Consider the following 22,180-nt stretch of genomic DNA (forward strand, 5'->3'; position numbering starts at 1 on the left):
TTATCAACTAAAATCAATTGTAGCTCAAACAAACAAACAAAATCTTAGCTCTTCAAACCCCTTTCAACTTTTACTCAATTTCTCCATTTCCAGCAAAACAAACCTAGATCAAAATCACAGACAAAACAGCTTTAGCTAAGCTGTACAGGCTAGGACTGCTATCACTATCCCAAGAAGGTTTCTACGATGAAGAATAAATTTATTTTTCATATTACAATACATCTAAATGTTTGTGGCTGCATGTGACAATGATCCAAGTCACAATTAAAAATGTATTTCGGACATTGCAGATTTTACGTGAATCTCAATCAACACTATAAGTGTACAATACAATTTATTTACATATGATATTCAGTAAAAACATTAAGTTTTTCAATATCTTTCCTATATCAAATCTTAGCCATTTTCGTTATGTCTTAGACAAAAGTGCCATGATATGATATCTTTTCAATTACAGAGAATGTTAAAAAGTCACTTAAATTGTAGTAAATTGTCAGTATTAAAATACAACTTTAGCATCCTACTCTTTGCTAATTGGTATTTCTTCCTTTGATTTCCAAAAAAAGCAACTGAATCCAAGATTTCATAGATTCACTGAAATATAATAAGAGGCAATGTAGTAATGTGAAAATATAAGAAAAATGTAATCTCTTGACATTTTCTTAGACTAACATTCAGAAACATTGGATTATTAAAGCTATGGAGGTCTTTGAAAACTGAAAACGTTGAAGGAATACTTTGCTTTCAAACAGAGAACTGTGCAGACCTTACCAGATTTCTAATCTAACTATGGACAATAATCATAAAATTCTGTATGAAAGGTAGATATCACACTTTCCCCGGACGCTTGTGTTTGTTAAAGAAGGCTATCTCATCCATTTTAAGTTACAAACAGAAATTATGTATCATGGGAAAAATTCAGGCCAAACTGGTCACGGAACATTAATGCTCCTAAAGGGCAAACAGGATGCAATTATAGAAGACACAGACCTTAGAGTACTGTCTGTTTCCTTCACATAACAGCAGTCAGAAATAAAATTAATTTTACTTGCTATATTTCCTTCTCCTCCTTGTAAATAATGTTTTCAAATATATTTTTAAATATTTAAATTTATTTAATTAGTGGATGAGTCAACTATCCCTATAATTACTATCTACCACATTTAGGAATAAATAATGACACTAGAAAGACAAAGATATTCTTCTGTGTTTTATTGCAGTCAAACAATAAAATGGATTAAATATACATTTTTCAATAGTCCACTTGACCTTGCTCAGCTTGGCATATTTTTGTAAACATGAAGCACGTAAAATCACATACCCAGTTACAAAATACTTAAAATTTGATCACAGCATAATATACTCTCACAGTCCCATAATTCTACAAATAGACTGTCACTGGTATATAAAAAGTCCTCCATTCACCATTCTAAAATTATTACCAAGATTCCTCACAAAATATGGCTTTGTAAAAATTATTGCTCTGCAATTCACGATCACAGGTAATTTTACTACAACATCCCATCCCAAAACACATCACAGTCTAAGAGTATTATTGCTTTCCTGAAAAGTCTAAAGAAATCACTTTGGGACATCTGTATTTGTTGATCAGATGCAACACTCACGAGGAGTCTCACCGAAATCCCAATACCAAAAAAAAGGCAAGCATATATGATGCCCCTTTCACTATAAAGTTAAGCATCTAGAAACCTGACTTCAAAACAGTGTTACAGAACTTGAAAATCTCCCTGTAAACCCAAAGGCAACCACTATTAGGGTTACCAAATTGACTTTTCTTTTTATAGATTTATCTTATTTTATTTCTCCTAAGCTCCTGTATCAGGCCTGGCAACTTCCTAAAATCACAGCAATTATTCCTGAGCCAAAAAGGAACACATGCAAAATACCAAAGAATAAAATATGTCTCCATAATTGTGGAACAGCAGCACAGAACAGGCAAAAACCACACCTGTTATATTAAAATCCTAAATCACTCACAGTCTAAATTTCAGATGTACCATTTATAAGAGTATTTATAACTGTAGGTCTTAAATTTTGACATCAAACTTTTCCAAAGGTTGAATTTCCGAAGTTTTTTTCCTTTTTTTAAATAAAATTTGCAAATCAAGTATCTGTACTCAAGTTTTTAAATAATTTACTCAATGTAAAGCTAACTATATCTAGCTTTGAGATCATTATATTGGGAGGTAAACTAGAAAAAATTTACTAAATTCAACCTGATTCCAGCAACTCAGTTTTGTTGTCTATTAACGTCCTGACAGACTATCATGTAGTCTCCAGACGTTTTTGCTTTATAAATCAAATGGGCATAAATAAAAAGTTCTAATTGATGCATCAATGGTTTTTGAAAAGTGTAATTTAGTAACCTGCCCTTTTATTGGTATAAATTAAACATTTTGCATCTTGTTAGGCTATTTTAAAAATAACCTGAAATTCATGTAGTGTAACTGTTGACATAACATCAGTGCAAAGAGAGATAAGTCAAACTTCACAGCATAGTGTGTGCCTGATTAGTGTTTTTAATAAAATGCAATTAGGCTGTATGCTATATCAGCAGTTATAAAACATTTAAAAATTCATAATATGTTTCATTTAACCAAACTGCTCTGTACATACTGTACGAATCCACAACAAAAGATATATATTAAAATCTGAAAAAATGTACTTGCTGCTACGTTATAAATAGAATATTAACAATTGCTTAAACAGTACATGAAATGCAGCTCAAAGTTGCAACTCTGTCACAAACACAGAAGAAAAAAATAATGAATTCACTAAACTTGACCAAGGGAAAAAAAAATAATATCAGACAGGAATGTAAACTAAACACCAAATGTTAAAAATGCTTACTAAAATGACAGTTGGCTAAAACTCAGTTACAACATCTTAGTGTTCATTCCCCAAACCCTGAACTGCTTGGTAATTACATCATAAGATCTATTACAACCATCTGCTCCCCTTTTGTAGCGTATGGTTAGGGCTGGTCCTCCTGATGTAGGGACTTTTCTTTTGAAGCTTTAAGTATCTGAAAAAATAAGGGGAAATCTATATTAAAGGACCAACCAAAACACAACTCACTCTAAAACAACAACAAAAAAAATCTTAAATGCTAAAAAATGCAACTTTGTATCAGACTAGTCAGTTTGAGAAAGCTATAATTTCTAGGAGTTACCTTAAGGAATATATACAAAGTTGCCATATAAGGTGGGAAATATTTATCTACACAGTAAATTTTTTTATTATCCTATGGCACTTCATTTACCTTGTAAAGGAAATCTAAGCCATGTCTAGATCTAACACATTAAAACAATTTTTTGTTTTGGTGGTTGGTTTTTGTTTTGTTTTGTTTTGTTTTTTTTGGTTTGGTTTTGGGTTTTATTTGCTTAAGTCAAAGACAATTGGAAAAGAGGAGCCAGGGAATAAGGAAGGGTCAAAGTTCTAAAGTGGAAACTTCTCTACACATAAGGGATTTCAGCAGTTGGTAAAATAAATGTAGGGTTATAAAAATGTCAAGGATACAAGGTGAAGGGCAGGAGTGGGACAACTCATAGATATTTTACATCTGAACTTATATAAGATGGATCAAAATCCAAATACAGAGAGCAATGGTATCCCAAAACCTGTGATATGTCTCCCCTAAAATATGCATCCAACAAGAACCACTCTATCACAATCACTGCAATTTATGTGCCAGTGTAAAAGAGGATTAGTAAAAAAAATCTGAAGCTGGTCTATCATATCATTCAAGTGCATTAGTTACAAAAATGTGGATAACTGAAGCTAAAGTAGCCTACATCTGGAAAAGAACACCAGTAATAATTTTAGAAATAAACTCAGAGTACTGGAAAACAGTACCTACATATACCCAAACATGTATTTTAGTAGTATTACTTCTTTTTTCTGATATACCCAGAAGTCAGAAAAAAAACTTTTGACTTGCACTACAGTATATTCAAATCCCACACCCAATCTCTTCACTGGTGATGTGAGAATGTTCCTCACAGCTAAATTCAGCCTCTGAACTATCTCCTGTTTTCTTTCTACAAAAACTAAATTCCTATGTTTTACCTTAGGATTAAACAGCTGCTCCCAACCTGACAGAAACTGTTGAAATGCAGTTGCATCAATTTATAAAACTGAAGAATAAGGACTCTATAATGATATTCTGAATTTCTTTTACACCGTCTGAAGTTATGTATATTACATAAGTAGATGTAAATATACGTAAAGAGTGCATATGTGTATAAAGGGATTCTTCATTCAGAAGAGAGTTCTCAGCTGTCTCTAGCACAGTGAACTTCAATATTATTATTGTGAGAGAACAGGAAATATTAGACTTTGAATACCTAAACACAAAGACTTCCGACAATAAAATCTCTGTACTGAATCCTCCATCACAAATAACATATTAAAAATTCCCTGGTAAACATGAATGTCATACTCTAAGAGGAATATTTGAGAGTAATGTTGCTTTCAAACTGAAAGATTCATATACAAAAAAGGCAGATAAACAGACTTAATAGTAGAAATAAATAATAATTTAATAATAATTTAATACTTATTTTTATTCATGGTCAACAGTCATTTACGTCCTGTTTCTTTTCTCAGTTTTCTGAGATGCTACTTTAATTCTACTTTTTGTGCAGAAACAATAAGAGGTAAGGGTAACCCTGTGATTTAAGAAGTGTTGCATTAGTTTTGGAAACAAATACAGGTAAAAAAAAATAGATATAAAAGATCTTTTGAAAGCATCAGGAATGCACAGTATTTCAAAGCAGAACATGCTATTATTCTAACAGTGTTTGAAAACAGTAAAGACTCTTTTAGTATCACAGTACAACAAAAGGAGAGTGGACAACTATGTTCATTTCCACCATCTTATTTGAAAATACATCTGCAACTAAGGAATGATCATCCCTCTGTATTCAGCACTGGTGAGGCCACACCTCAAATCCTGTGTTAAGTTTTGGGTCCCTCACTACAAGAAGGACATTGAGGTACTGAAGCATGTCCAAAGAAGGGCAACAAAGCTCTGTCTTGGAGCATAAATCCTATGAGGAGTGGCTCAGGGAGATGGGGTTGTTTAGCCTGGACAAAAGGAGGGTCAGGGAAGACCTTATCTCTCTCTACAACTAACTGAAAGAAGGCCGTAGCCAGGTGGGGCTTGGTCTCTTCTGCCAAGTAACAAGTGATAGTTAAGAGGAAACAGCATTGAGTTGTGCCAGGGGAAGATTAGATCAGGTATGAGGAAAAATATCTTCCCCAAAAGGTTGTTTAAGCACCGGAAGAGGTTGTTCAGGGAAGTGGTGCAGTCACCGCCCACGGCAGTGTTTAAAAGACATGTAGATGTGGCACTCAGAGACATTGCTTAGTGGTGCACTTGGTAGTGTTAGGCTTACAGCTGGACTTGACCTTAAGGATCTTTTTCAACCTAACTGATTCTGTGACTCTATTGGTATATTTTGGAACTCATCACTACTGTACAAAACACCTAAGATTATTTTTATTAATTTATTGCTGCAAGACTGAGCCATAAATTACAGCATAGAAGTGACAGAAATGTGGTCCAAAACTTAAAGATTTCAAGTTGGCAGTTGCATTCCGACTTTAATTTTAAAATAGTATATGTAAGTCAACAGATCATCTCAATATCTTCATATCAACACAACTGGCACTGTGCAGTGGAAACTTTCTAACAGTCCAGTAAGGGCTTTTTTGTTATTTTAACTTTAAGTAGCAACATTTTCTGAGAAAAAACATGTTTTCCTCTTCTACCGTTACAACTTAATGCACAACAAGCCAAACCAAGACTACCTTTGCTGAACTTCCTGCATGCTGTCAAAGCAGCTACTGTTTGTTCTTATACTGATTATAAGCTTTGGTTAAGAATAGTCCATATTCATTATGAAAGAAAACATTTTAGATAAGGCGTCTATTAATTGATATCTATGGCTTCAAACATTTCAACACACCATATGGCTGTTATAAACAGCCTAGAAAGACCTCACAGTTACATATTGATATGAGCATTTCAAATCACCTCAGTTAAGGTTCAGCAAATAAATTAAAATATTAACTAAACCATGCCTTCAATCTGTACTTGGCAACCACAAAGGTCTCCTATGTTTTTTCACTTCTCTGGCTACTTTTGGCACAACCAAGAGACAAACAGAAGTTTCCTTTACTGCATGGAAAAAAACCACCACCCCAGAACCCTCTGGGCACCACACCTCATAAGAGCTTCTGCACAGTGCAAAGATTAACTAACCCAGGCTAATCAGAACAAAACAGAAATATAGCCCTCAGTGCTCTTGGATTGCAGCTTCGCTGATCTACTGCCCAGAGATACAACTCTCACTCAACACTACTTTGTTACAACTAACAAATTAGCACCTTGTAAAAATTAACTCCAAAAAGCAGTGAAATGTAACAATATACAGTCTCCAAATTCCGAAGCCATCTAGCTACTCTAAAAATGGTTTTGGTCAACTCTGTGCTTACTATTGTCAGGAAATAGATGGAAGAACTGGAAGTGCTCTTGTTCTTGATATCAGTTATATCAAGAAAAATGCAATGGCACAACAAAAAAAGTCCTGTTTCCAGAGCATTGCCTAAAGAATGTACCACAGCCAAACTCCAATAGATCTGACTGACACTAAGAGAATTAACAGTATCACTGTCCATGATCGGTTACTCTGCAGAGGAAGTATGCACATATTTTGAGACCTGAAATTGTATTTCCCTTTACAGCAAAACTGTCCAGTTCTGTCTGAAATCATTACAAATTAAGTTGTAAATTAAAACTACTAATAGTTTATTTGGAATACTTTCATTTAACCGAGTAATTACTGCTACCACTGATCAAGTACACCAAAAAAATTATCGCTTCAAAACCAAGAAGCAACTTCAACATTAATGATATCCCTTCATGCTCTCCACAAAGTAATTTGTTTAGAAATTTCCATGTAGTTAGAGCTTCATTTTTTCTTTTCTAAAAAATCCCAAGCATTTAAAATTGACTTACCCACTCGAACATCATTTGAATAATCCTCAGCTTGAACAGGTATTTCTGTAAATCAAAAATGTAAAAATAACTCAAGTTGGACTTCTCCCTTAGTATTTTTAAAAGCCACTTTTTTCTCTTATGTTCAAAATAGTGACCTATCAAGACCGCTCTGTAATACTACTTTTGCAGAAGTGGGATGCAAATTTCTTCCTCAGATGAATTTTTCCAAGGGGAAGATTAATACTTAAGGAGGTCAATGAGTAAATTGCAGAATTGCACAGTTTCAAAAATGATACTTCAAAATTCTGAAACTATACTACCCAAAGCACAAATCTCCCAGTTTCACATGCTACTGCAGTACAGGCTTAGAAAAATTCATATACTTATTATGTTCCCAGCTGCAATTGTGAAATACTTGACCTCAAAATTCAATTATTTTTAATTCCATATGTATCTTTAAATTAGACATGTCACACATCACCAAGTGTTATTACTGCTAACAGACTGAAGGTTGCACACAGTCCCTATCAATGCAATCAGGTTGACCAGAAAAAACTTCACAATAGCCAGGATGCTAGTTGTAGACAATAAGAAGAATCAAAGAGAGGGAAATACATTCTCTGACTTGGGAAGCCCATAAATAAAGCTCAAAGTTGGGGAAATTTGATTTCTCACATATACTCTCTTTCCCAAGTATGCACTACTGACTGGTCAGTGGAAAACAGCAAAGAAATCTTCGGTTTTATCATATGGCCTAATATGGTCATTTTTATCAATGTAGGTTTTTCTGAGCTGGTAGCACTCTCAACTTCTAAAACTGAAGAGAGCCTAGAAAGCCATTAAAATATTGTCATTAAAAAACCCAAGGTGACAGATTCCAACAACACAGATATGTTTGTCCTCAAAAGAAAACAGCTGCAGGAAAAGTTATGAATGTATTTTTATTGCAGCATAAAATTCTATTTCACAATATTTATAATTCTCAATTTTCTTTTAAGTGGCAAAGCCATGTAAAACATAACATACAAACCTGATTCCTCTGGTTCAATGGCCACATCGTCTTCTGATTGCTTACTTTCTACTGTTACAAAGAAAATAAGTGTTAAAATTCATAAATAGTACATTTACGATATTGTTCTTATCCCCCAGTACCCACACAATCAATCAGTATCAAATGAGAAGGAAGAGAAACTGCTGTTTCCCCATTTAATTAAATTAGAATGCATTTTTCAAACAGAAAATCTAAATAAATATAGCATCAAATGCTACACAGTGTGCTCAAACTAAACTGCTTAGATCACTTAGATCACTTCGCTCTAGCTGACATGTTTGAAAAAAACTTGCTTAATGACATCTTTAACTTCTAAGAACAAATCTTTAAATCACACAGTAGCCATTTAAAATTTCCCAATACCAATACAGCAAACAAAAATTTACAACTTAATCTTTTTGAGTGGCAATGTCGAAAATTAACACAGAGCTCCAATTTGAGGAATGGAGTAAGTACTTCATATGAACATCATGAAGTTCAACAAGGCCAAGTGCAAGTTCCTGCACTGTGGCCAGGTGCTGGAGGATCTCTCCTAAGAAGACAGGCTGAGAGAGCTGGGTTGCTCAATCTGGAGAAGAGAAGGCTGCAGAGAGACCTTATCACAGCCTTTCAACAAGGGATCTTGTGAGAAAGACAGAGAGACACTTTTTACCAATGCCTGCAGCAACAGGACAAGAAGCAATGGTTTTAAAGTGAAAGAGGGTAAATTCAGATTAGACATACGAATGAAATTTTTTATTCTGAGTGTGGTGAGACACTGGAACAGGTTGTCCAGAGGACTAGAGATGCTCCATCATTGGAAGTGTTCCAAGTCAGACTGGACAGACCTTTGAGCAATCTGACTTAGTGAAAGACGTCACTGGCCATGACAGAGTTTGAACCACATGATGTTTAAATGTGTCTTCCAACCCAAACTGTTTCATGATTCTACATACACGTTTATCTGCTTTGTTTTTCATTTGCTTGTTTTTTAATTACATTAATATAATTTTTTTCTTTCACAAACTATAAAAACTCATACCTGAGACATCTTTAGCAACATCAAAATCTTCAGTAATTTTATCTGTAATAAAAAGGGAAAAGTGTATAATGAACGTGCTTTTTTTTTAACGTCAGATTTTCAAATGCATATATTATATCAAAAGACTTTAACATCACAATTACAAAATATATACCTGGCTCTGTGGCTTCGTTCACCTCCTCTGGAAGGTCGTGAATAGTTAAAAAAACCCCATTTAATTCAGAGCAATAATGAAGTCAAGCCCTCAATTTATGGAATTTACACACAGCACAAAATAACACAACTAGCACACAGACATGTTTACCTGTGAACAGTAAACTGCTATTGACAAACAGGAACTTTGATGAATTTAAGGGGGAAAAAAAACCACTAGAGAATTCCTTTACTTCATTCTAAACTAAAGAACTGTAGTTTTTTTCAATCAGCTGTCTGAGATGACTCCAAAGAGCTGCTATTTCAAGACAACAAAGTATACAGGACACAGAGAGGGTACTGTAGACAATTTTTAATTGCTTCTGTTAATTAGATAAATGCACCCACAAAAGTCTGCATCAAAGCAGAGTTAGTATTGGCAGCCTGTACATTTTGAATGATCTTATGCACTGGTTGCAAGGTTCTGAACAAAGATCACAGCAGGCAGCAGGTTGACTGTCTATGCTGAATCACTGTATTCCAACTGCCCACTAAAAGCCTCAGATACCCCACTTTGTGTCACTTGAGACCTTAAAGATGAATCCTCAAGGACAGCATCTTAAAAGGTGTCTCAGCTCATAGTCAAAAACGTAACAAACCTTTGCCGTAACCCAACTGTCATAACTGAAGGTCACACAGATTATCATAGTATCATAGTATAGATTGGGTTGGAAAAGACCTCCAAGATCATCAAGTCCAACCCCTGATCCAACTCCAATTACTATATCATGGCACTAAGGGCCACGTCCAATCTCTTTTTAAAAACCTCCAGGGATGGTGAATCCACCACCTCTCTGGGTAGGCCGTTCCAATGCCTGATAACCCTCTCTGTAAAGAATTTCTTCCTAACATCTAACCTAAACCTCCCCTGGCAGAGCTTGAGCCCATGTCCCCTTGTCCTATTGTTGGTTGCCTGGGAGAAGAGACCAACCCCCACCTGGCTATAACCTCCCTTCAGGTAGTTGAAGAGAGTGATGAGGTCGCCTCTAAGCCTTCTCTTCTCCAGACTGAACAACCCCAGCTCTCTCAGCCTCTCCTCATAGGACTTGTGCTCCAGTCCCTTCACCAGCCTCGTTGCTCTTCTTTGGACCCGCTCCAGCACCTCAATATCCTTCCTGAACTGAGGGGCCCAGAGCTGAACACAATACTCCAGGTGTGGCCTCACCAATGCAGAGTACAGGGGAAGGATCACTTCCCTGCTCCTGCTGGCCACACTGTTCTTGATGCAGGCCAGGATGCCATTGGCCTTCTTGGCCACCTGAGCACACTGCTGGCTCATGTTCAGCCTCCTGTCGATCAGCACCCCCAGGTCCCTTTCCGCCTGGCTGCTCTCTAGCCACTCTGTGCCCAGCCTATAGCGCTGCAGGGGGTTGTTGTGGCCAAAGTGCAGGACCCGGCACTTGGCCTTGTTGAACTTCATTCCATTGGAGTCAGCCCATCTCTCCAGTCTATCCAGATCCCTCTGCAGAGCCCTCCTGCCTTCCGGCAGGTCGACACTCCCTCCCAATTTGGTGTCATCAGCATATTGAAATATTATATATTTCAATATATATAAACAGCAAGATTAAGTTGATAATTGTTATGCTAACTTGCTTAAAATATTTCTCTGATTTTGAAAAGAATATGTATTCTAATAACACTTATTTAGAGGTATTTCTACTCGACATATGAAACAAAGATTTTCTAATATGTTTCATAAATAGGAATATATACAGATGGTGGGATGTGTGTGGGAGTTACATACACCCCACTCACACATATACATATACATACATACACATGCATTTATATATATATGTATATACCTGTATCTTGAGTCTCAGTCTGCTTTTCATGTTTGGGTTCTGAAAGGAAAGAAAAAATAAAGTTGTTTGGTGGTTTATATGCAAAAAGTATCCTAAAAATTTGGTTATTAAGCATCCAGGTAACTTCTTTAATGATAAAGTCCTTAAAAAACTTTCCCTACTTTGGGGTCTGAATAGATACATGAACCCTCTTTGGAGCTTGTAGTAGAAATTTTACACACACAAAAAAAATATACCTAATGTGAACATACTGCTGAAATTTCAAGCCTTTCTATCTACACAGGTGAAATGCTGAAAACAATGACAACAATAAATCCATAATTCTGTACGGTTGCTATAATTTTTCTACATTCTTAATATTTGAGTAAAGAGCCAGCCTAATCTTTGTAATTTTAAGAAACAGGTTAAGAATATTCAATATTTAATTTTATATAATGTCTGAAAATAGAGGAAAATGCTATCCATTGTCTGAATTTTCAATATACACTCACTATAAATTTGAGAACTAAATAAGTTTAAAGTTCATTCAGTGTTTTGAATGATTTCATTATCTTAACAGGTACTAACTCTCATCTGAAAAAGGTCAATTGGCCAATTACGTAAGATTTAAAAAAACAACCAACCAAACAAAAACCCTTCACATCTTTATAATAGTGATACATCTTATAAGGTACTAATGGTCATATGGTTCTCCCTACATTCCTTAGAAAAAAGTTCTTAATGAATATCCTTAAAAAACCATCCAGAACTCTTTAATTCTAATGAAAATCTCAAACTTGCTTTCCCTCTCCAGTTTCATTGCTACAAGCTGTAGTAAACTCTTCATAAAACTACTGAAAGTTGTGTACAATAATTGAGTTCTTCTATTCCAAATTATACGATTAATCTATTTACACACTCCACTGTAGGCTATCATACACTCATTTCAACAACAGAATTTTTAGCATTAGCAATAGCCTCAGTGATGTGATTACAGGAACCATGATCCTATTAGAGCTGGTCCCTGACTGAATTAAGAACCAAGTCACACAAAGTGAGAGCCACAAAAGAAACTGAACTGCTCTAGCCAACAATCCTCTTGGCACTGCCCTCAGCTTTCTGACAATTCCAGAAAGCAGCAGAACTGAAGAAAACATTTCATCAGAGGGTCTTGCCAGAGGAGGGGAAGCATCTGATAGAGATGGGGAAGACACACTGACTCCAGAATAGAGAAGCTTACACTTCTGTTGACTTCACAGACAATTGCATCTCAAGCTTTAAATTGAATCTTCTTGAGGAAGTGAACTGCAGTTTTGGAGCCCATGCCAAAACCACAAGCTTTACATTTGAGAGAAAGAATTTCAGATCTCCACAATGGTCTCCATCTCTTCTTTGACTTTAAAAAACAGGTGCTAAAACTGCTTTTCTCCAGAAACAGAGCAAATCTGTTTCATTTTCTATCCAACCAAAAGCATGGAAAAAGATGGGCCCATAGACAAAAGGGATGGAAAAAAACTGCTAAAATGGTGTCTAGTACATGAACGTGAACATGCCCTGAAACTTGACAGACTGAACTCCTAAGGAAAAATGGTGTGTCACAGAAAGGCAGATCAGCTGACCAGTCTTTTTCTTCCACACTGCTCCAGGTTGGAGCTCTGAAATTCCTCCAAGAAGTACAAACGCATGGTGCTTTCTTACAACCAGAGACGGCTTCAGGGGAGAACTTAAAAGCAAGGTAAAATTATGCCATGAAAAAGCAGACTTTTATCAAGAGAAAAGCTGTTTGCCACAGATTATGTTGAACTGTGGGAACAATTTATTGCATAAAGAAGCCTGGCAAGAAAAGAACAATAAATTTTTTGACAGTCACCTGCTACCTTAGAATTTCCTTTGGAGAAAAATTCCTATTCTTGTTATCATCCTGATCAGAGGATCTGGAAGACTATAAAAAGAGTAGAGTAAAAAAAAATCTGATTTATCTGATGCTAATTAGAACTCTCATTGTAGCACACAGAGGCAACTGCACATGAAAACACTGCTTGCTGAAGCACATGAATAACTCACAAAACAGAGTGATTCACTGTTATGGTGCCAGGGTGCCAGAAGAGACTGCAGAATATGAAATAGTTTTGCAACTGATTTTACGAAAAGCTGATGTAAATTACTTTAGTTACTTCCCTGATCAAAAAGCTGAGTTTACTCAAAAAGTCAATATAAATAACAGTTCCTGAGGGCATGGAAGTGTTTTCTGTCCATGTCACCACTACATATGAAGAAGCATGAAAGTAAAGATTAAGAGTTGCACTTCTTTGTATCTAGGTGCAAGAAGCAAGAGGAAGTGATTCCTGTCTGGGAACTGATTGTAAAATAAATATCTTCTGGAAAGATGGGTAAAAAATAAGCCCCAGGAAAATATCTAGAGGTCTCTTGGTTTTCCATCCTATTAATGCCAAGACATTTTGTCAGGGGCATCATCACTGAGGCAAAGAATTATTTTCTGCAGGCTGCAAAAGACACAGACTATGTGCTAAATACACCTTTGGGTCACTAAAAGTCTTCTGGCATCGAAAGACAGACTAAAAAATAATAAAGCATTATCAGTAGGCTTTCTTATACAGGTCATGAAGCCATCTAAAAATTACCTGTAGTTCAGAATCAAAATATTCTTAAATCATTTCTATATACAGCTAACTTCTACAGTGCAATTTTGGGATCTTGTTATGGTTTGCTTGCTTTTAAAAAAAATTTAAAGACATTACTTTCTTCTTGACATCACATTAACTTCAACATCTCTGACACACATAAATTCTTTTCTATCCATAAAAATTTCTGTATGATTTAAAATACCAATATCCATTCTCCTGAGAATTCAACCCTCAAAATATTATTCTGCCCATTTTGGTGATATTAAAGAGAAGTAGTACTCATATAGCTCTTGGTATTTTTTCAGAATATAATCAAAAACATAGATGTAAAAACTCATTAAGGAATGGAAGTTATCTAAGAGCTTCAATGTTTTGAGTGTTGGCTGGTTTTTTTGCATGATTGTTTGGTTTGGGGACAAAATTCAATGAAACTTCAATAAAAAGAAATAAGACTTTGGACTATACCTGTGTAATGTTCCCTAGCATCTTCTAGTACTACCTCAGAGTCACCTTAAATAAAAATATTTTACATTTCCATCAATTTTCATGCAACAGCTAAATAGCACATGAGAACTTAAATAGTCACATATTTAGCACAAGAATAATAGAACTAAACATACTGAGTTAATACTACAATATTTTATTTGAAAATAACAGCTGAATTGTAAAACACATCCAGGAGATGCACCATAAAACAAAGAATATAATAAGTTCATGCACATTTCTATTTTGGTTTAAAATTAAGAACATAAGTGGGTCTTGGACAATCAATCCATTGGTTAGACTGCAAGACTCCTGACAGAACAAGATTGTAAGTATTTGTGGATTGGATTCATGAAGTGTTATGCTCACAAATGCAATGGTAACACAGTGGTAAAAAAATCAGGCTTACTTGAAACAACCTAAAAACTGTTTGAAAATAAAACTGTGATGAAACAGTCAATATGACATATTACTTTGTAGCAGATTTAAAAAAATGTGAGATTATATCATCATCTGAAGTAATGAAAATTTACAAACCTGGAGCTTCTGGATCACTTACTCTTCCCTCCATAGATACAACATAATCATCTGAAGCTGTAAATTAAATATGAATAAATATTTTGACATAAAAAATAGGATTTTTTTAAATATTTGATTGTTTTAACTTGCATCCATAATGCATCTGTCAATAGCTAAATGTAGCTCCTTAGTTGAAAACTGACAAATTAAAACTTTACAAACTGATACAACTTGACACATGGCAATCTAATGGAAGGTCTTGGGTCACTCTCTCTTGTAGTCCTCTGTTATACAACCTGTATGAAAAGTAGATCCACGTGAACCATTACTCTCCAGCATATTTTTTAATATTTTTTTAATATGAATGAAAAAATGCAAACTTCCTCTATCTTCAAATTCTACAGTATCTTCTTAACTGACATGCAGGAGTCTGACTTCATGATGATCCACAGAAGACAAGATATGAGCCAGAAATCAGAACTTGCAAAATATGTACTTCACTTCTGGCATCACAGATTTACAGCAATTCACTTCTTTTCACTACCTAGTTAAATATGTGTATTAATTCTCCTCTATGACTACAATTCTTTGCAATGTTGTTGATATACTTGGTATGACACATCTGACAAAACACAATACTGAAGGTAAGAAACTAACCATCACAGTTTGGATTCTAAACCAGTAACTGGAAAGCAGTAATCTCCTACATAGTTTGGAATAAACAGTGTTAGCTGATCAAACAAATTTTTTTCTACTTTTCTGTCACATTTGGCATCAAACAGGACTGCAACGTCCAGAACTAACATTGAGTCAAAAAGAAGAAGCCTAGTCCAAACATAAATCCATGTCTAATGTAAACGGAAAAGGCTGTCTGTACTATAAATAAACACTGTTAGAATCCTGAAGAAAATATTTATCAGACAGCAGGGAAACTGTAATATCGACCTAATGCTTCTACATAATGGGAAAGATGAGCTAATGCCATTGTACATGATATCAAGCACAATCAGAAGATGACTATAAGCTAATTGGATTAGTCCAGGCAAAATTTCAAAAAGCTTTCAAGATGTATTAAGGTGAGCAGAAAGACAGCACATGGATAGTTCAGAATCATGTCCTTGGCGCTGACTCACTCTCTGATAGTAGAGTCAGACACAAAGAAACAAACAGTCCTGAAGAAAAAGTTAAAAACTGGATGCTTCTGATGCCAAGAATAACAGTCTAGAAGAACCTTAGTATTGCAAACTGTAAGAAGGCAGTAATATAAGCAATAAATCTCATTCTCACTTTCTTAGACTGTACGAACCACAGACCTCTTGCCTAGCCAGATCCCAATCATACACAACAGCCAGAAACACACAGTAAATATAAAGTTTGTGCAGCAATGAAAGCAAAGTTCCCATTCCAGTCATCCACTAATAAAGACTTTCAACAGCAAGTATGATACAGCCATCTCAACGTAAAAATATCCATGACAATACAAGAAGTTATTTAGAGAAAAAAAATTCAAAATTACATATTTCTAAACCAGTCTAACAGTTTCTATTTTTCTTTCTCATACAATTTGTTACACTTAGGCAGAAAACCAGTATTACTTAGTTTAGAAAAATAAAATGATACCTGGAACTTCATAGGGCTCAGACTCCACTGCTTCAAGACCATCTGCCAAAAGATCAGCATCTGAAAAACAAATATGTTTATACAAATTGTAACATTTTTATATTAATACACAATACCACAAACCCTATAACAGATATTATATAAGAATGGAGTCAAATTTCTAAGCAGAAATTCTAAGCAAATTTCTTTTAATGGCAGCAAGACGTATACAGACTGAAAAAATAATACTTACAATTTTATTCTATATAATATTGAGAATGTGTATATATGAATAAACTCTATACACACTTGCTCAAAAAAGATCATTATCCACAGAAAGTTTTGTGTAAATGTGAAGGAATAAGAATATATTTACTTTGCCTTCTTAATTGCAATGATATAAAGTAACTGGAATTTTAGTATCTCCTCTAGTGTCCTACTTTAAGTTGAACTGTGGATGAATAAAGGAGATACAGAAACAAAGAGGTATAATAGACTCAGATTGAAAAGAATTACTTCTGTTGTGAAGAAAAAATCTCAGTGTATTTCCAGTAATTAAAACTTTCAGATGACATCTGTTACATGAGTTTTTCAAAGAGATGTATTAAGAGATGTGTAAGATTTCCAGTAGGGCAGATAAAAAGCATTCAGAAACCATTTGCCCCAGGTTGGATTAGATCATATGATTCTGCTTAAATATTTTTACTATAATTTTTATCATGCTGTCAAAGCCCCAAGACAGCAAGATATGAGCGTCTTTTTTATATGATGTCTTCATCTCTGCAGGACTTACAACATAATTGATGCATAACAATCTCTTAGGGAGACACATTTGAATGGCAGAAGAATAAGTCTGTCTAGAAAAGGCTCCGTTAATAAACTCTTAAAATTTAGTTAAATAAACCAGGAATTCCAGAAGCAGGTTCCATACAGGTATTACTGATGGGGAATGGACAGATTGAGAGCAGCCCTGCCAAGGAGCTGAGGGTGCTGGTAGGTGAGAGGCTGGACATGGAACACCTCTTCTCTGAGAAAAGGCTGAGGGAATTGGGGTTCAGCCTGAAGAACAGAAAGCTCTGGGGTGACCTTATGGGAGACTTTCAGTCCCATAAGGACAAGAAAGCTGAAGAAGAACTTCTTACAAGGGCACGTAGTGATAGGGGTTTTAAACTGAAAGAAGGTAGGTTTATATTTGATATAAAGAAATTCCTTACTGTAAGGGTGGTGAGGCACCTGGAACACGTTACCCAGAGAAGTTGTGGATGCCCCATTCCTGCAAGTGTTCAAGGCCAGGCTGCAAAGGGCTTTTGAGAAACCTAATGTAGCGAAAGGTGTCCCTGCCCATGGTAGGGGGGTTAGAACTAGCTGATCTTTAAGGTCCCTTTCAACCATTCTTTATGATTATAGTCATCCCTCTATTGTGGAGAGATATGCATATCTGGAGTACAGATTAATTTGGTTGAAAACCAATACAGCATTAATTAAATAATAATATATAGTTACCTGAATTCCAAAACACAGAGCATTAAAATATACCATTTTGATTTAAAAGATATTTATTTGCTAAATAATGCTATCTGTGTTTGATACTTGCTATGTCTCTAGTCTAAGTAGAAATTACAAGTCAAGCTTTTCATGAGACATTTACATTTGTCTGGGTTGTTTGGTTGGGTTTTTATTTTGTAAATTTAATTTTAAATGTATTTAATCATTCAGATACCTTTCTGAATTGAGTCTGGTGTCTCATATGCTTCTGGTATTTCATTCTCTAATTCTCTGTGCATGTCATCTGTTGTAGGAGCTTCAAAAGTTTCTCCATGTATTTCTTCCTTCACTTGCCACTGGTCACTTATACTTGCATCTACATCTTCATGCCTCTCTCCTAATCAATAATGCAGATTGTTAGTGAATACATACTCTTTGGTATATTCAATTACCAGGAAATATTCAGTCTTCAGTACACCCTTCGTGTTTTCCAACAATTCTCTAAAGGGTATGAGGAGGAGGACAGATAATTTGTACCTGCCAGCACAATAAACCCAAACTATCTACACTGACTTGACAGGGTCTTCTCTGCCCACAGTAAAGGCCATCTCTGTTCTATGCATTCTTGCACTCTACGCAGTATATTGAGCAAGTTTTTGTCAACTGACTGATTTGAACTATTGCTGCCAAATACCTCTGGGTAAGAGGTCACAGTTTTAGGATTTGGTGACTGAACCTTCCAAGTTTTCTTGAAAATGACATATGAGCTTAGAATGTTTTATGCAGGCAAAACTACTTTAAGCGCATACCAAAACCAGACTGAGATACATCTAGCCTATGGCAGTATTTATAAACTCTTCAGTGATTCCTAAGTGTTAATGCATTACCAGGCTGGGAATGGAGAGTTTCATGAAGAATAGACTGACTTTCGTCTTCCAATTCTACGTCAGCAGTCTTGTGTTCTAAAAGGATTATAAATTGCAGTGAAAGTAAGTGTAAAAGGCAATGTCTGAACATTAGCTCAAGGCTCACAGCCCTTAGCAGGCTCTGTAAAGTTCTTATTCTGTTCCATAAAGTTCCCTAGAGACTGACCCAGTGAATCTCTTCAACTCACACAATTACAAGAACAATTTTGTCTTGTTTAGTCTCAAATATAGAAAGTATTGCATCAATCACATCAGATTTGTTCTGAATATGAATTCAAAGAATTTATCTACACTGCATTTTCTGCACATATATTTTTCTCAAGGGCAGTAACATCTTTAGATAACTATTCAAACCAAGAACTCTCATTGAAGTAATTATTTTACTAATACTTTAATCCTTTACCTTCCTACAATTTAGGCAGCAGCACTAGCATGTCATATTTGACAACAAAATGCCACTTGCAAAAAATAGGGTCTTGTTGACTTCATAAACAGGGAAAATAGATACTAACATTACAATATCAAGGTCTTATTCTACTATGAATTGCCAGGAGAAATCACAAACTGGTTTCAGGGACAAGTGATTGGCATCTAATACACCAGCCCAGAACATAACAGGAATTTGTATGAAGTGTTGCCTTCATATAAATGTCCTGAAATTAACACTCAGAAATGCTACAGCACAAAAAAACCAGATCACAGCTGCATTTTCAAATAAAGACCTAAAATGGTACCAGTTATGGGAAAAAAAGTAACGCAAGTCTCTTATAACAAAATCTATATCCCATTTTACTGGCCATATACTCCGTATTTGTGCATTTATATGTTAGGTTGATATAAATATCAAGTAGGATAAGCCATTCCAAGGAGCAGAAAAAACAGGTACTCTCTGAATAACACTAAAATACAAATTGCGTACATGAAATGTGACATGTAAACATTTTTCCTGAATCCCTCTTTAACCTAACACATTTTACTAATACTATGGGGCTTTTAAAATGTTTGGCTTTTTTTTCAACAGTAAAAGCCCTACTTATGGTACTTATGATATACCATTGGTTTTAGTGGAAAAAGGAATATTTGATTGTATTATGAAGTTGGTTCTTTGGAGTTTTTTTTGTTTAAGGTGGAGAATCTGCTGTTATTCTGACTGGATATACAGTTGCAAATGTATCTAAACCACAACTGTACATCACCAGAAAGTTATTCTGATGTAATACAGATACAATGATAACCATGAGGGCTGACTAGAGCAACTTCTAGACAGTAAAATTTTGCACTTCTCACAGTCAGTGATTTATACAAAGTTATCAACAGTGATTCCTGTTAAATAAACTTTGGTACATAAGTAACACAAAATCTAGGAAAGTTTGCATGCTAAAGAAACAGAATTATAATCCAAATGAAGCATTATGTCTTTTGTTTCACCTATGGTTTATTAAAGGCCTTACCTGATTCCACATAGGACTTCTCAGCAGCCTGGAGAGTCTCCTCAGATTCTGGTGGTGTTGGCTGTGCTGGGACAGATCTTTCTTTAAGGCCTGCATTTTTCAGTTATAAAGTTAACTTTATGTTCCTTTTGATCTGATTCAGTTATAAATTAAGAAAGTTGTTTCAACTAAATTAACTGATGTTACACTCTCCAAAAATGCGTTCAAACAATCATAATTGCAGGGCTGTCCTGATATACAGTGATATATACAGAAACTAAAGTGTATTCAGACAGTAAACAAATATGTTTGGAAGACATACAGGTGAGGGAGGGGGAAAAGAGACAAATTTAAGCACTTTATTTCAAATTAACTAAACAAATGACTGGTATTCTCAACATCTATTCAGTATCCAGCAGAAAAATAGGAAGCAGATTTTTTTTCACTGTTTTCAATTTGGGCAAAAAGTGTTTCATATGATCAATTTTATAGCTTCTATGAACAATTAATTTGAACTTTACAAAAAGCTAAGAGAAAGGTATTTTAAATTCATGTGTTACATCTTAGATCTTATGAAGAGAACTGTAGTTTCTTCAAAATAAGGTAATCTGAATCTCCAGCTTCTTTTGACAATTAAATGACTACAGAAAAAGTATGAGTGATGGAATTTCACCAGCTAAATGCTTACTATTGATACCACAGAGTCTTTCTAGATCAAAACACAATGAAAAGAAAGCAACCAATAACTGCAGCGATCAATACCTTGGTAAGAGATAAAGGTAACTCTTAGACGTGAAAGATTATGCCACATCTTAAGACAACATAAGCTCAAGAATCTACTGGTATTAGGCTAATTCTCCTCTCCAATCTCCTTTAGCAAGGTTCAAGGAAGACTTATACAAGAGGTTCAGACAGGGCATAAGAAAAAAGTTACACACTCGTGCATCCAGCCTGCACCTCCCTCAGGCACAAAGGACGTGAAATCATTGGAAAAGGCTGCACAGAGAGGCTGTGCGTTCCCATCCTTGGAAGTTTTAAAGACCACGCTGGATAATGGCCAGAGTAACCTGGTCATTCCTCTGAAGTGACCCTGTTTTGAACAGGATGTTTGAATAAGGATCTCCTAAAGCTCCTTCTAAATGGCATTCTTCTATAATCCTACATCCATGGTCAATTATGATAAGACTACCTTAAAGAAACACACATACGCACACCGGCCAAAGGAAACTAGTTTTTCAAGAGCTGTGTACACAGAAATCAATAGAAAAATAATATTTAATAAAGCAGAGGCTACAATATAATGAACACTCCTGTACTGCTAACCATCTTGTAAAAGTAACTTTTAAGTGGAATAACATAAATAATAATAATTACCATGTTTCTAATGGAGTAAAACATATCTCAATACAAAAAAGACTAGTATGTCTAAACCCAAATTTGTGTAAAACAGAGATATTATTCTACGCATCATGAGAAAAACACGTATTTATTTCAAGTAGTGGAAACAGAATACCAGAATCAATTCTATCTTGATCTATTATTAAAATTCAACCAACCTGAAGATAAGTTAAGCTTTATCCAAAAGTACTGTAACAGATTAACTCCACTATCATGAAGTCAAAATCAGAAGCTAGGAAAAAAGCACCAAATTTACCTTTAATTTTTTGCCAATTTTCTTCCGTGTTATTAAAAAAACCCCCATAAAACATTAAAAAATATTATTTAGACATTAATCTCTTGCTGCAGGAATATTAATTGCTACAAAGGTAAGAACTTACTTCCTTCTACAATCACGTTTAGATGAAGACACAAACAGTTACTTAGTATTTGCCACCATCTCACACTTCAGAATCTGCAAACACAGACACAGCCACACAGACCTTACATATACACTCCTCTGTATAAGTCTTCGTATTCTCCAATAACCCACATCTCCAGTAGCAGACAACCACCTGCTCTGCTTCACGAACAATAAACGGAATCAAAGTATTTCAAAAGATAGTCAGTATTTCACATCC

The 22,180-nt window shown here is 35.2% G+C and overlaps 1 protein-coding gene across 15 annotated transcripts in view; it reads right to left on the reverse strand.

Moving 5' to 3' along the window:
* Positions 1 to 22,180, reverse strand: part of ASPH (aspartate beta-hydroxylase) — a 111,668-nt gene that overhangs the window by 52,545 nt on the left and 36,943 nt on the right. For 5 of the 15 annotated variants that reach the window (XM_027638632.1, XM_027638643.1, XM_027638644.1 and 2 more), the window contains 11 exons: positions 20,184 to 20,273; positions 18,694 to 18,768; positions 18,042 to 18,203; positions 16,343 to 16,402; positions 14,741 to 14,797; positions 14,186 to 14,230; positions 11,097 to 11,135; positions 9,254 to 9,298; positions 9,100 to 9,141; positions 8,058 to 8,108; positions 7,046 to 7,090 (listed from right to left, as the gene is read on the reverse strand). In XM_027638632.1, coding sequence (XP_027494433.1) covers positions 7,046 to 7,090; positions 8,058 to 8,108; positions 9,100 to 9,141; positions 9,254 to 9,298; positions 11,097 to 11,135; positions 14,186 to 14,230; positions 14,741 to 14,797; positions 16,343 to 16,402; positions 18,042 to 18,203; positions 18,694 to 18,768; positions 20,184 to 20,273 — 711 coding nt within the window. Of the gene's footprint in view, positions 1 to 7,045; positions 7,091 to 8,057; positions 8,109 to 9,099; positions 9,142 to 9,253; positions 9,299 to 11,096; positions 11,136 to 14,185; positions 14,231 to 14,740; positions 14,798 to 16,342; positions 16,403 to 18,041; positions 18,204 to 18,693; positions 18,824 to 18,975; positions 20,069 to 20,183; positions 20,274 to 22,180 lie in introns of those variants that run through there. The other 10 variants (XM_027638633.1, XM_027638647.1, XM_027638640.1 and 7 more) reach the window with 10 other exon arrangements.

This window comes from Corapipo altera, unplaced genomic scaffold (genome assembly GCF_003945725.1).
Source record: "Corapipo altera isolate COAL_440 unplaced genomic scaffold, ASM394572v1 49, whole genome shotgun sequence".
NCBI lineage: Eukaryota > Metazoa > Chordata > Aves > Passeriformes > Pipridae > Corapipo > Corapipo altera.